The 11,991-nt window shown below is 43.9% G+C and overlaps 1 protein-coding gene across 1 annotated transcript in view; it reads right to left on the reverse strand.

Moving 5' to 3' along the window:
* Window positions 1-580: 580 nt before the first annotated feature.
* LOC131471785 (platelet-derived growth factor receptor beta-like) overlaps window positions 581-11,991 on the reverse strand; it is a 14,900-nt gene continuing 3,489 nt past the window's right edge. Inside the window, exons 8-28 of the mRNA XM_058648530.1 lie at window positions 11,846-11,927; window positions 10,748-10,822; window positions 10,488-10,671; window positions 10,298-10,413; window positions 10,114-10,225; window positions 9,959-10,043; window positions 9,485-9,593; window positions 7,564-7,658; window positions 7,354-7,486; window positions 6,306-6,410; window positions 6,103-6,210; window positions 5,681-5,783; window positions 5,459-5,580; window positions 5,209-5,324; window positions 4,016-4,138; window positions 3,824-3,935; window positions 3,418-3,517; window positions 3,231-3,336; window positions 1,401-1,479; window positions 837-954; window positions 581-761 (exon numbers count right to left, since the gene is read on the reverse strand). Of these exons, the coding sequence (XP_058504513.1) occupies window positions 671-761; window positions 837-954; window positions 1,401-1,479; window positions 3,231-3,336; window positions 3,418-3,517; window positions 3,824-3,935; window positions 4,016-4,138; window positions 5,209-5,324; window positions 5,459-5,580; window positions 5,681-5,783; window positions 6,103-6,210; window positions 6,306-6,410; window positions 7,354-7,486; window positions 7,564-7,658; window positions 9,485-9,593; window positions 9,959-10,043; window positions 10,114-10,225; window positions 10,298-10,413; window positions 10,488-10,671; window positions 10,748-10,822; window positions 11,846-11,927 (2,274 nt within the window). The 3' untranslated portion in view covers window positions 581-670. The remainder of the gene's footprint in view (window positions 762-836; window positions 955-1,400; window positions 1,480-3,230; window positions 3,337-3,417; window positions 3,518-3,823; window positions 3,936-4,015; window positions 4,139-5,208; window positions 5,325-5,458; window positions 5,581-5,680; window positions 5,784-6,102; window positions 6,211-6,305; window positions 6,411-7,353; window positions 7,487-7,563; window positions 7,659-9,484; window positions 9,594-9,958; window positions 10,044-10,113; window positions 10,226-10,297; window positions 10,414-10,487; window positions 10,672-10,747; window positions 10,823-11,845; window positions 11,928-11,991) is intronic.

Raw genomic sequence — 11,991 nt, forward strand, 5'->3', positions numbered from 1 at the left:
TTCATGAGACGTTGATTTTTATTTATTTTACTTATTTTAATTTGAATAGAATTTGTAGTTTTTTTTATTGTATGGCTGCTATTTCTTATTGTGTTTTTATGATTTAAATGTATTTAAATCATCTGTTTTATCTAATTTTGAACCTTTTACTTATTATGCCTTTTATTTATTCTGTACAGCACTTTGGTCCATTGTGGTTTGTTAAAATAAAGTTGGATTGGATGTTACGAGTACTGTCGTTGCCAAGTGTGCTTCATGTTTCCTTGATTTTCCAGTCGTTGGCATGGTTAGCACATGCCTTGGCACAGTGTCGCACTGATGTTTGACTCACAGTCAGAGTCCAGTCTTCATCAGTGAAATGAGGTTGTTGACAGACGTCCAGTGTGTTCTCTCCTCCTCAGACAAAGTGTGAATTCTTGACACGACGGTTATACGAGGAATCTCCCGACACAACACCAGTGGCTTCTTGAATTTTTATGCATTAAATGATTTCGATGAACACGTTAACGTTGAGAACACTAATTAAATACATTTACATAAATGTGTGTGTATTGTACTACACACAGAAATCAAAGACTGATTCAGACGAGCTGCAGCGTCACTTTAATACAAAGAATAAATGGAGGATAACACACACACACACACACATGTTCATGAATCCTCTGAACCTTCACAGGCTGCTCTCCTCCTCCTCCTCAGCTTCCTGTTTCCCCGCTGATGAAGTCACTTCCTGGCAGAGGGGCAGGTCTGAGGACTCATGGCTGCAGAGGACATGAAGTCAACATCCTCAGACATTTCAGAGTAAAACAATGTGACCTTCAAAGTAAAAGTCGTACCTGGCTGCGTCCAGCGCAGCGCCGCCACTCATTTCTATGGTGATGTCAGCAATATTGCCTGAGGCCTCCTCTAGCCCCGCCTCAGGCAGGTGGTCTTTTGCCTGAGCGTCAGGGCTTCCTTTAAAGGCAAAGTGGGCGGGGTTAGTGACAGTTTTAGCTCCCTTTAAACATGTGTGTGTGTGTGTGTTATCTTGTGTGTTTGTGTTACCTTGTGTACATGTTACCTTGTGTGCGTGTGTGTTACCTTGTGTGTGTTTGTGTTACCTTGTGTGCATGTGTGTTACCTTGTGTGTGTTTGTGTTACCTTGTGTGCGTTTGTGTTACCTTGTGTGTGCGTGTGTTACCTTGTGTGCGTGTGTGTTACCTTGTGTGCATGTGTGTTACCTTGTGTGTGTTTGTGTTACCTTGTGTGCGCGTGTGTTACCTTGTGTGCGTTTGTGTTACCTTGTGTGTGCGTGTGTTACCTTGTGTGCGTGTGTGTTACCTTGTGTGCGCGTGTGTTACCTTGTGTGCGTGTGTGTTACCTTGTGTGCGCGTGTGTTACCTTGTGTGCGTTTGTGTTACCTTGTGTGCGTGCAGCTCTGGATCGTACCACAGCAGGATTGTCTCCTTTCAGGAAGTCCTGTGTCAGCTGGATGTAGCGCTAAACAACGTCAACACAAGACAATCAAAGATGGCCGACTTCACCCCCCACGCAACAAGCCTCTGGTGGTGTCTGTTGGTCATATTGGCAAGTGCAAGTGTGGAAACACAGACGGACAGACAGACAGACAGACAGTGTTTTCGCTCCGCCTGTTTTACCCAGCATGCATCGGGTGGTGACTTGAGCGTACTTAGGAAAGCCATATATCCCAGAATGCATTCTGCCGGAACATAGCAGCAGAGAATACAAATATAAACCTGAAATAAATATTTGTCTGTGTCCTGAACGCAGTTTTAAGATCATTTGGGGCGAGAAATGAGTCATTTAGAATTCAAACATGGTTTGAGTTTTATTTAGTGCTGTCAGTTAAACGCATTATTAACAAACCCATTTTAACGACGTCAATTTGTTTATCGTGAGATTAACGTTCTTTTTGGCCGAGCAAACTTTGTGTTTTTTTTCACATGTCGTTGCAACAACGAGTAAAAACTACCACAGCACAGTGGAGCTAGCTAGAGTGGAAACAACACAACAGGCTCTCTGCGAGCCGGCCACAGAGTTCCGTTCTGAGTGGACGCGAGCGCTGTGCGCTTCTCCGTCTGCAACGCAGTCTGGATCATTTCTCGACGCACTCTCCACATCCAAGTCATGATGTCTGCAGTGTTACCAACCAAGCTGGCAGACCACCAACTGTAGTAAGGAGACCACTGAAGACTGCTAGCTCCTTTAGCTCGGATTAGCTCGTTACTCTCTTTATTCACACACTGCAGGTGATACACAGCCTCTCTTATTATTGTGCAGCTCTCACAATAAGAGGAATAAGTCCAAATATGCAGGTGACAGAGATATTGTCTCAATAAAGCGAGAACATCCACTTTTCTATGTTGATAAGAGCATTAAAGTGAGAAAAAATAATGGGACAAACAGAAATCAAGGGACATTTAGAATAGATACAAATGTGACATTAATGCGATTAATCATTAAATATTTTAATCGTTTGACAGCACTAGTACCATACGTATTTATAGTTTATAGTAGGCAGCGATGTTGTCAGAGGTGATAAGCTTCGCTTCTGCAGACGCTGGTGCTCAGTGTCCAGCAGAAGGCAGCGTTACCTCTGATCTGTCATTAGATGCTTGGTGTGATCCATAGATTTGTTATTTTGACCTGACAGTTTGTGAAAGTTTGTATATTATTAATGTTTTATTTATTTTAACTTTGAATTTTAGATTTATATTATTCAGTATATGTATTTAAATATAATATGTACATAATATATCTATTTTCCACATGGTAATGTATATTTTAATAAATATAAAGTAATAAATGAAGTCAAATATTTAAAATGTGAAAATAATAACAATATGTATGCATTTATTAAAAGTATTTTATGTTCATTTATCAACACTCAGTGAAAACATTGCTGATTTTTTTTAGCCACTTAACTAAAGACTCATGGCTCATAAAGTCTACTTCAATTACGTCTACAGTATCTTCAAATGAATAAGTTCACGTCTTTATCTCACTGCTAGACAAGTTTGTAAACCGCTCACTCTCCCACACCAAAGTCCTTTATCACACACACACACACACAGCTGCCTCCATCACTAAGTTCAAATGTCTTATTTTGGTTCAGATTGACCTCAGTGACACAAAGTGACCACACGAGGCAGCAGAGGACCCTGCGTCTTTTGTTAAGTGGCTAAAATCATCAGTTTTTCCTTGTCCTTATCAGTTGTGTGTGTGTGTACCTTGTTGTGTTCATCAGTCATCATGTTCCCCACAGAAACAACCATTGAAGAGAATGACGGTCTGGACTGAGGCTCCTCCTCCCAGCATCTTGTGATCAGCTCATAGCTACAGTGACACAGCAGACATTGTGTTGTTGTGTGTTGTGTGTATGAGCGTTTGTGTTGTTAGTGTGTTGTCTGATCATACATTATCTCTGGGGCGTGGTCAGGGCGTGTCATTCTGTGTCGTCTCTTCAAAGCAGAGTAAAACTCTTGAGTCACGGGCAGGTCAGGGTACGGACTCTCACCTGAGACACAAACACAAACATGTTCTGGTTCAGACTGGCTCAAACTGGTTTTCATTGGTTCAGATCAGGTTATACCAGGTTGGGTAGATATGGACTAGTCTAGACCAGTTTAGACCATTTCAGACAGGGTTGTACATGTGTGTTCTGGTAGACATTGGTCCCAACTAGATCAGATTGGCTCACACTGGTGTACACTGGTTCAGACCGATTCAGACCAGGTCAGACTGGTTCAGACCGGTTTAGAACAGGTCAGACTGGTTCAGAGTGGTCAACATCGCAGGTTCTGCTCTGGTTCTTCAGATTTACCCAGTGAGAAGATCTCCCACAGCAGAACGCCATAGGACCACACGTCGCTCTGGGAGCTGTAGATGCTCTGGAACACGCTCTCTGGTGCCATCCACTTCAGTGGCAGGAAGTTCTGAAGCACAACAGGAAGAAGCCGTGAACTTGTTTACCATCTTTCACAGTTAATAAAGTTCATTCATTAAACTAACTGACGTTTCCCCTGGCAACGTAGTTGTGGTCCTTCATCAGATCCCGGGCCAGAAAAAAGTCACAGACCTTCACCAGCTTCCCCTCACACACCAGCACGTTCCGAGCCGCCAGGTCTCTATGGACGCACTAAGAGATGCCACAGGACACGCCCACATCCATGGGATCATCGTGGAACACAACATAACAACAGAGTTTGTTTACATGTAAACAAACACGAAACAAACATGTAAACCAACATGTAAACCTACGTGTAAACAAACATGTAAACAAACATGTAAACGTGTCAAGACAACACAACCAAACAACTAACAACAACACAAACATGTAAACAAACATGTAAACGTGTCAAGACAACACAACCAAACAACTAACAACAACACAAACATGTAAACGTGTCAAGACAACACAACCAAACAACTAACAACAACACAAACATGTAAACAAACATGTAAACGTGTCAAGACAACACAACCAAACAACTAACAACAACACAAACATGTAAACGTGTCAAGACAACACAACCAAACAACTAACAACAACACAAACATGTAGACACACATGTAAACGTGTCACGACAACACAACCAAACAACTAACAACAACACAAACATGTAGACACACGTAAACGTGTCAAGACAACACAACCAAACAACTAACAACAACACAAACATGTAAACAAACATGTAAACGTGTCAAGACAACACAACCAAACAACTAACAACAACACAAACATGTAAACGTGTCAAGACAACACAACCAAACAACTAACAACAACACAAACATGTAGACACACATGTAAACGTGTCACGACAACACAACCAAACAACTAACAACAACACAAACATGTAGACACATGTAAACGTGTCAAGACAACACAACCAAACAACTAACAACAACACAAACATGTAAACAAACATGTAAACGTGTCAAGACAACACAACCAAACAACTAACAACAATACAAACATGTAAACGTGTCAAGACAACACAACCAAACAACTAAAAACAATACAAACATGTAAACGTGTCAAGACAACACAACCAAACAACTAAAAACAATACAAACATGTAAACGTGTCAAGACAACACAACCAAACAACTAACAACAATACAAACATGTAAACGTGTCACGACAACACAACCAAACAACTAACAACAATACAAACATGTAGACACATCAACAAGTAGCACGTGGTACGTTTCTGGATGACAGAAAGTCCATGGCCTGACAGATCTGGTAGGAGAAGCTGAGGAGGTCGTTGAGGCCGAGGACAGGAGAATCACTGAGTAGGACAGACGCTGCCTCCTGCTGACCTGGAGGAGAACCACAGCACAGCCACTGATCATACACAACCTCTTACTCTGTATACACTGTACTATATGCAGTGTATACTGTTGTACACTGCAGTACTTTGGTATTACAGGTGTCACCATCGTCATTGTCTCACCTGATGATACGCATGGCGTCTCGTACACAGGGGGTTCCATGTGGGCGTAGCTCAGCGTCTCCATGGCGACGTACTGAGCGCACTCCTCTTTGTTCATGTCCATGTAACCACCATCACTGTTGCTGCGGGCCGAGAGACACTCAGTACGCAGAGAGAGAGAGAGAGAGAGAGAGTGAGAGTGTGTGTGTGTGTGTGTGTGTGTGTGTGTGTGTGTGCACTGACCTCCTGGTGTTGGTGTCTCTCTGTAAGAAGGTGTGTTTGTTCTTGTGCAGGTAGTTGACCAGGTCTCCATGGCGACAGAACTCAGTGATAAGATAGACAGGGCCTGAGCACAGAGATTAATTTGGAATTATTTTAGGATTGAGTTAGAATTAGTTTAGGATTAAATTTGGATTACATTTTGATTTGTTGACGATTAAATTGGGATTAGTTTCAGATCACCTACATCAAGATTGGTTTGGGATTACATTTGGATTAGTTTGGGATTGGGTTTAGATGTTTTTGATTGTTGATGATTACATTTGGATTAGTTGAGGATTAAGTCAGGTTTACTGTGGGATAAAGTTAGAATTAGTTTAATCTTAAATCAGGGTTAGTTTAGGGTTGATCTTGGTTAGTTATGAGTTGGTTAAATGAATGATTACCTGGTGGGCCGGTACAGGCTCCAAGCAAATTGACCACGTTCAGATGAGGACCAAGATGAACCAAAACCTTCAGCTCTGACATCAGAGACTGGACTGACCCACTGTTCCCTGAACACACACACACACAGATAGATAGAGGGAATGATCTTTATAAATAATCACAAGTCAGACAGACAAGTGCAGGCAGACAGACAGGTACACACGTTTCACCATCTTCACAACGACTTTCGTGGTAGAATCAGAGTGAATCAGTCCAGAGACGTGTGCTTCAACAACACGACCAAACGCACCTGAACCCAACACCTGACCTGCAGAGAGACAGACGGGTGGGCAGAGAGACAATTATTAATCAAAATATTGATCATGTTATCTGGTACCACTTTGTGATAGTACATAGTACTGCATTCTTGTGGTATTACCTGGTACTAAGCTGTGATAGTGTGACATTAGAATTAACTAGTGCTGCATTCTAGTGGTATTATCGAGTACTCCATACTCATGGTATTACATAGTACTATATTCTTGTGATATTACCCAGCATTGCATTCTTGTAGTACTATGTAGTACTGCATTCTCGTAGAATTACCAAGTACTGTATTCTTGTGGTATTACCTGGTACTAAGCTGTGATAGTGTGACATTAGAATTAACTAGTGCTGCATTCTAGTGGTATTATCGAGTACTTCATACTCATGGTATTACATAGTACTATATTCTTGTGATATTACCCAGCATTGCATTCTTGTAGTACTATGTAGTACTGCATTCTCGTAGAATTACCAAGTACTGTATTCTTGTGGTATTACCTGGTACTACGCTGCCTCGTGGTTCTTACCGAGTACTTCACTCTTGTGATATTACCCAGTACTGCATTCTTGTGGCTTATACCAAGTACTTCATTCTCATGGTATTACATAGTACTGTATTGTTGTGGTATTAAATAATTCTGGTGGTATTACCCAGTACTGCATTCATGAAGAATTACCTAGTACTAAGCTGTCTTGTGGTTTTTACTGAGTGTTTAATGCTCATGGTACTACATCAAAAATTACTGCATTTTTGTGGTATAACTGAGAACTTCATTGTTGTGGTATTACCCAGTAGTGCATTCTGGTGGTATGACAAAGTACTGCATTCTCATGGTACTGCCTAGTACTACGTCGTCCCATGGTATTACCTAATACTGCATTCTTGTAGTATTACATTGTACTGCATTCCGGTGGCTTTTAATGAGTACTTCTTGTGGTATTACCTAGTACTAAGCTGTCTCGTGGTATTTCCCAGGCGGAGTCATAAGGCAGGTTGACGGGGTCGACGTAGGTGCACTGCTGTCCGTCAGAACTCACAGACTCCATCACTTTCCAGCGAACTTCATAACGAGGCTTCTGCGAAACAGGAAGAGATGACAGGAAGTGATGTCACTGTTGCTGATGGTAACCACTGACAGTTTGTTGACACTGACCTTTCTCCAGAGGACGATGAGGACAATGAGGAAGAAGACAGCAATGATGACCAAGACCAGGACTGAGGACATCACCGCCACCTGAGACAGGAGAGCTGTGAGACAGGTGCAGACAGAGCGAGAGAGAGAGAGAGACAGATTTTATTTGAACTATTAGGAAAAATCACATTTTGATCAAAAAATGATTTAAAAGCACAGATTAAAAACAATGTTAAAATTTCAGAGTAAAATCAATAAAACACACAGATTAGCTGCTGCAGACGGCGTTAGAGAGACGTTGAGAGGAGACCAGGGTGAGTCCAGGTCTTAATAAACTGCTCCATGTCCTCGTTTGACTGTAGTATTTCAAATGTATGAGGACTCTGGTGAACAACAAGCTCACGTCTTTGTCCTCTTTCCTTTTCCTGCTCATATAGACGGCCATCTTGGTCTGTCCCAGTATGAAATTTTAAAGTTTTAATTTTATTAATCCCCTTAGGGAAAGTATTCCTCTCCATTTGACCCATTTTAGAATCAGGAGCAGTGGGCTGCCACACTGAGTAGCGCCCGGAGAGCATTGGGTACCTTGCTAACCCTAACCCTAACCCAGGGGGTACCCCAGCCCTTTTTGGCCAGGTGGGGATTTGAACCGGCGACCCTCCGGTTACAAGTCAAGTTCCCTTTCCACTTGGCCACGGCTGCCAAGTTTAAAAGTTTACTTCAAACCCAAGATAAAACCTGAGAACTCTTCTCCAGCTGTGCTGAGAACTCTTCTAAAAACCAACCAGTGCAGTCTTTAAAAAAACAGACCGTAAGTGCAGGGGGGCAATAAAAGGGAGTAGGAGACAGCCTCTCAGTGCCCCAGCAGTCTGCCTATGCTCCTTACAGACTGGATCCCCCCACCAGCTGCCAGGTCTAGCTCCAGCCAGGTGAACAACAGACCCCAGAGTCGTGACCCTGGCCTGACAGAAGCTGAGTTTTCCTCCATAAACCACAAGCTCCTCAAGCAGCCACCTCCTCGCCATCAGCTTCCACACAGTGAAGGCTCCCCGGTAGAATGGTGGTAAGGTACAGAGGTCCATGAAGAACAGAGGGTCTTTTAGACCCAGGCCAGCAAACCGCTGGAGAATCACGTGGGCCAGCGGTCTCAAAACCAGGTCCTTGGGGCCATAGTCCTTGCCCTCCCTCCTCTTTAGCAAGGTAGAGGACAGCTGCGGGATCCAGTGAAGCTTGTGGTATTTTTGAAAGCAGGTTAGGAGAAGGGTCCACACAGGCCAGTCTGTGCTAAAGGGAGGCAGACACCAGGTGGTTCATGATAAGTGCCCTCCCTCTGTAGGACAGGCTCCACCTCCTGAGCCTACCTTCTATCTTCTCCGGCACATGGTTCATTTAAAACTGATCCACTGATCATCACCAACGTTAGTTTTTAATGTGTAATGCTCAGTTCTGAGTGGACGGCGAGCGATGTGCGCGTCTCCGTCTCCAACGCTGTCTGGAGCATTTGTCCACTGAGGTTTCTGTTACACGGCGTCAGCGTGATCTACACACACACAACAAAAGTCACAGTCCACACCGGTCATTTCAGAGGTGGGAGGGGGCTCGAGTTTGGTCATGTGTCACCCAAGTGAGCTGTTGTCGTGGTTACTATGAGTTGGCAGCAGCTTTGGGTTAGCGGGAGGAGCTAACGTGCTACAATGGCTACAACCACAACACTGTGTTCCCCTCTGCACACCTGCAGGACATCACACTGGGGGCGGGGTTAAATCTTCAACTCCTCCTTTGCTTTCCAAGGTCGAGATCATGACAACACACACCACCAAACTCCCAGCATGCAGTGCAGAGGGAGAGAGACAGACAAACCAAGAGAGAGATTGTATGATTATATTAAGTCAACAGTAGTACTACAGTAGTATTGCAGTAGTACTACAGTACTTGTACATACATGTGGTCAGTACTCGCAGGTCTCGTACTCTTCGTCCGGCGAGGTTTTTGACTTCACATCGAACAAACGTCACCGAGCTGAGACCGAGGAGTGACATCACACTGTGTACCTGCACACACAAACACACACACACACGTTTGCACAACATCTGTAGTGAGGACCCTCATAAACATTGTCTAGCCCCTGACTCAGCCTTTCTCAAACTGTGGGGCGGGCCCCCCTGGGGGGAGTCATATTAGTGACGTATCACAAGAAAATCTACTCTGTGACAAGGTTTGAATGATGGAGACGTTTCTGACATGCAAAAAAAAAACCTCAGACCACGTCACCTGACCTGATCTTAACCCTGAGCTCACTCTCCCAAAATGTCCTCACTCTGTATGGTTTATATACACACACACACACACACACACAGCTGTCAATCATCATCTCAACATGACATCTCTCCTCCCATCTGATGACATCACTAGTTACCTGGGCGACACCTTTCTCCGTCATCTCAGTGATGTTCTCCGAGGTTGCTGATTGGCTAGTCCAGCCGCCTGTCACATTACTGCACCTGCAGACAACCCTGTTACTATGGCAACACCTGTGCATATGTGTGTGTGTGTGTGTGTGTGTGTTGTTACCTGTGTGACATGTGACATGTGTACCAGGTAACGGTAGGGGGCGGAGCTCCCTCGCTGACACACAAAATGGCAGCACTGCCAACCTCTGACAGAGATGTGATCCTAGGGGGCGCTGCACACAAACACACACACAGGTAAGCACACATGCACACGCACACTAAACACTTGTCTCTCTCTGTCTAACCTTTGACCTCCAGTTTGAAAACGACCTCTGCAATGTCGTCGTCATTGGAAACAGTCGCCACATAACTTCCTGTCTGATCCATTTGGACATGAACCAGCATCAGCTTGCTAAAATACCTGCCAATCAACCAATCAATCAATCAATCAATCAATCAATCAATCAACAAACCAATCAATTAAGAGACTCAGACCTGCTGCCTGTGAGGTGAGTGGTGGTAACAGAGGTGGTTTCCATGGCAACAGTCCGGTTGTCTCTGGTCCAAACGACGGTGGGGGCGGGGTGGGCGTCGATTTCCACGCTGAATTCGACCGTGTGATGAAGGACCAACGACACGTTAGTGTCACCTGACGGCCACAGGTAAACGTAACCTCGCTCTATCAGAGAGAGGGAAAGAGTTAGTGCGTGTGTGTGTGCATGTGTGTGTGTGTGTGTGTGTGTGTGCGCACTGACCCAGAACTGTCACTGTGACGTTCTTCATCACTCTTCTTCCTTGCGTTGTCTCCTGAACGTTACACACATATGTGCCTACAGAAAACACTACATTATTGATCCAATATTGATGCAAACGATCCACAGTTTGAGTACACAACACACACGTGTACAGTGTTCTCCTATAGTATTGGAACAGTGAGACAAATTCCTTTATTTTTGCCATAGACTGAAAACATTTCAGCTTTTATTTCCAGGTATTTACATTTGATCTGATATACAACATAGAAGATAACACTTCTGTTTTCATGTGAGCAAAAGTATGTGAACAGATTAAGACTTCAAAAGGATTAAAGTGAATAAGACTTAATATTTAGTTGCAAATCCTTTGATTTCAATAAGTGCATCAGCCTGTGACTCACTGACGTCACCAGACTGTACATATGTACATCATAACACTGAGGCTGTGAATCACAGCTCAGCAACGAGAGTCCGGGGAATTCAAAGAGTTCGCTCTCCTCTGGGTCCTGCAGGCTGGACTCCGCAGCCTGCGCTAAACCAGCGCTAAACCAACGGTAAACCAGCGGTAAACCAACGGTAAACCAGCGGTAAACCAACGGTAAACCAGCGGTAAACCAGCGGTAAACCAGCGATAAACCAACAGTAAACCAACGGTAAACCAACGGTAAACCAGCGGAAAACCAGCGATAAACCAACAGTAAACCAACGGTAAACCAACGGTAAACCAACGGTAAACCAGCGGTAAACCAGCGATAAACCAACAGTAAACCAACGGTAAACCAACGGTAAACCAGCGGTAAACCAACGCTAAACCAACGCTAAACCAGCGGTAAACCAACGATAAACCAACGGTAAACCAACGGTAAACCAGCGGTAAACCAGCGATAAACCAACGGTAAACCAACGGTAAACCAGCGGTAAACCAGCGATAAACCAACAGTAAACCAACGGTAAACCAGCGGTAAACCAGCGATAAACCAACAGTAAACCAACGGTAAACCAACGGTAAACCAGCGGTAAACCAACGCTAAACCAACGCTAAACCAACGCTAAACCAACAGAATACCATGATAAACAGATAAACTGTTGTTCGTCTACCTGAGTCGGCCACTGTTGCCGTGGAGATGTTGATGAAGGAGAGAATCTTGTTGGGCAGGAAGTCTGTGAGCGGCTCCACTTCCTGAAATATGACAGTGTTGAGTTCAGACAGACAGGTACAGGTGCAGACACAGATACAGACAAAC

Source organism: Solea solea, chromosome 13 (assembly GCF_958295425.1).
Source record: "Solea solea chromosome 13, fSolSol10.1, whole genome shotgun sequence".
Classification (NCBI taxonomy): Eukaryota; Metazoa; Chordata; class Actinopteri; order Pleuronectiformes; family Soleidae; genus Solea; species Solea solea.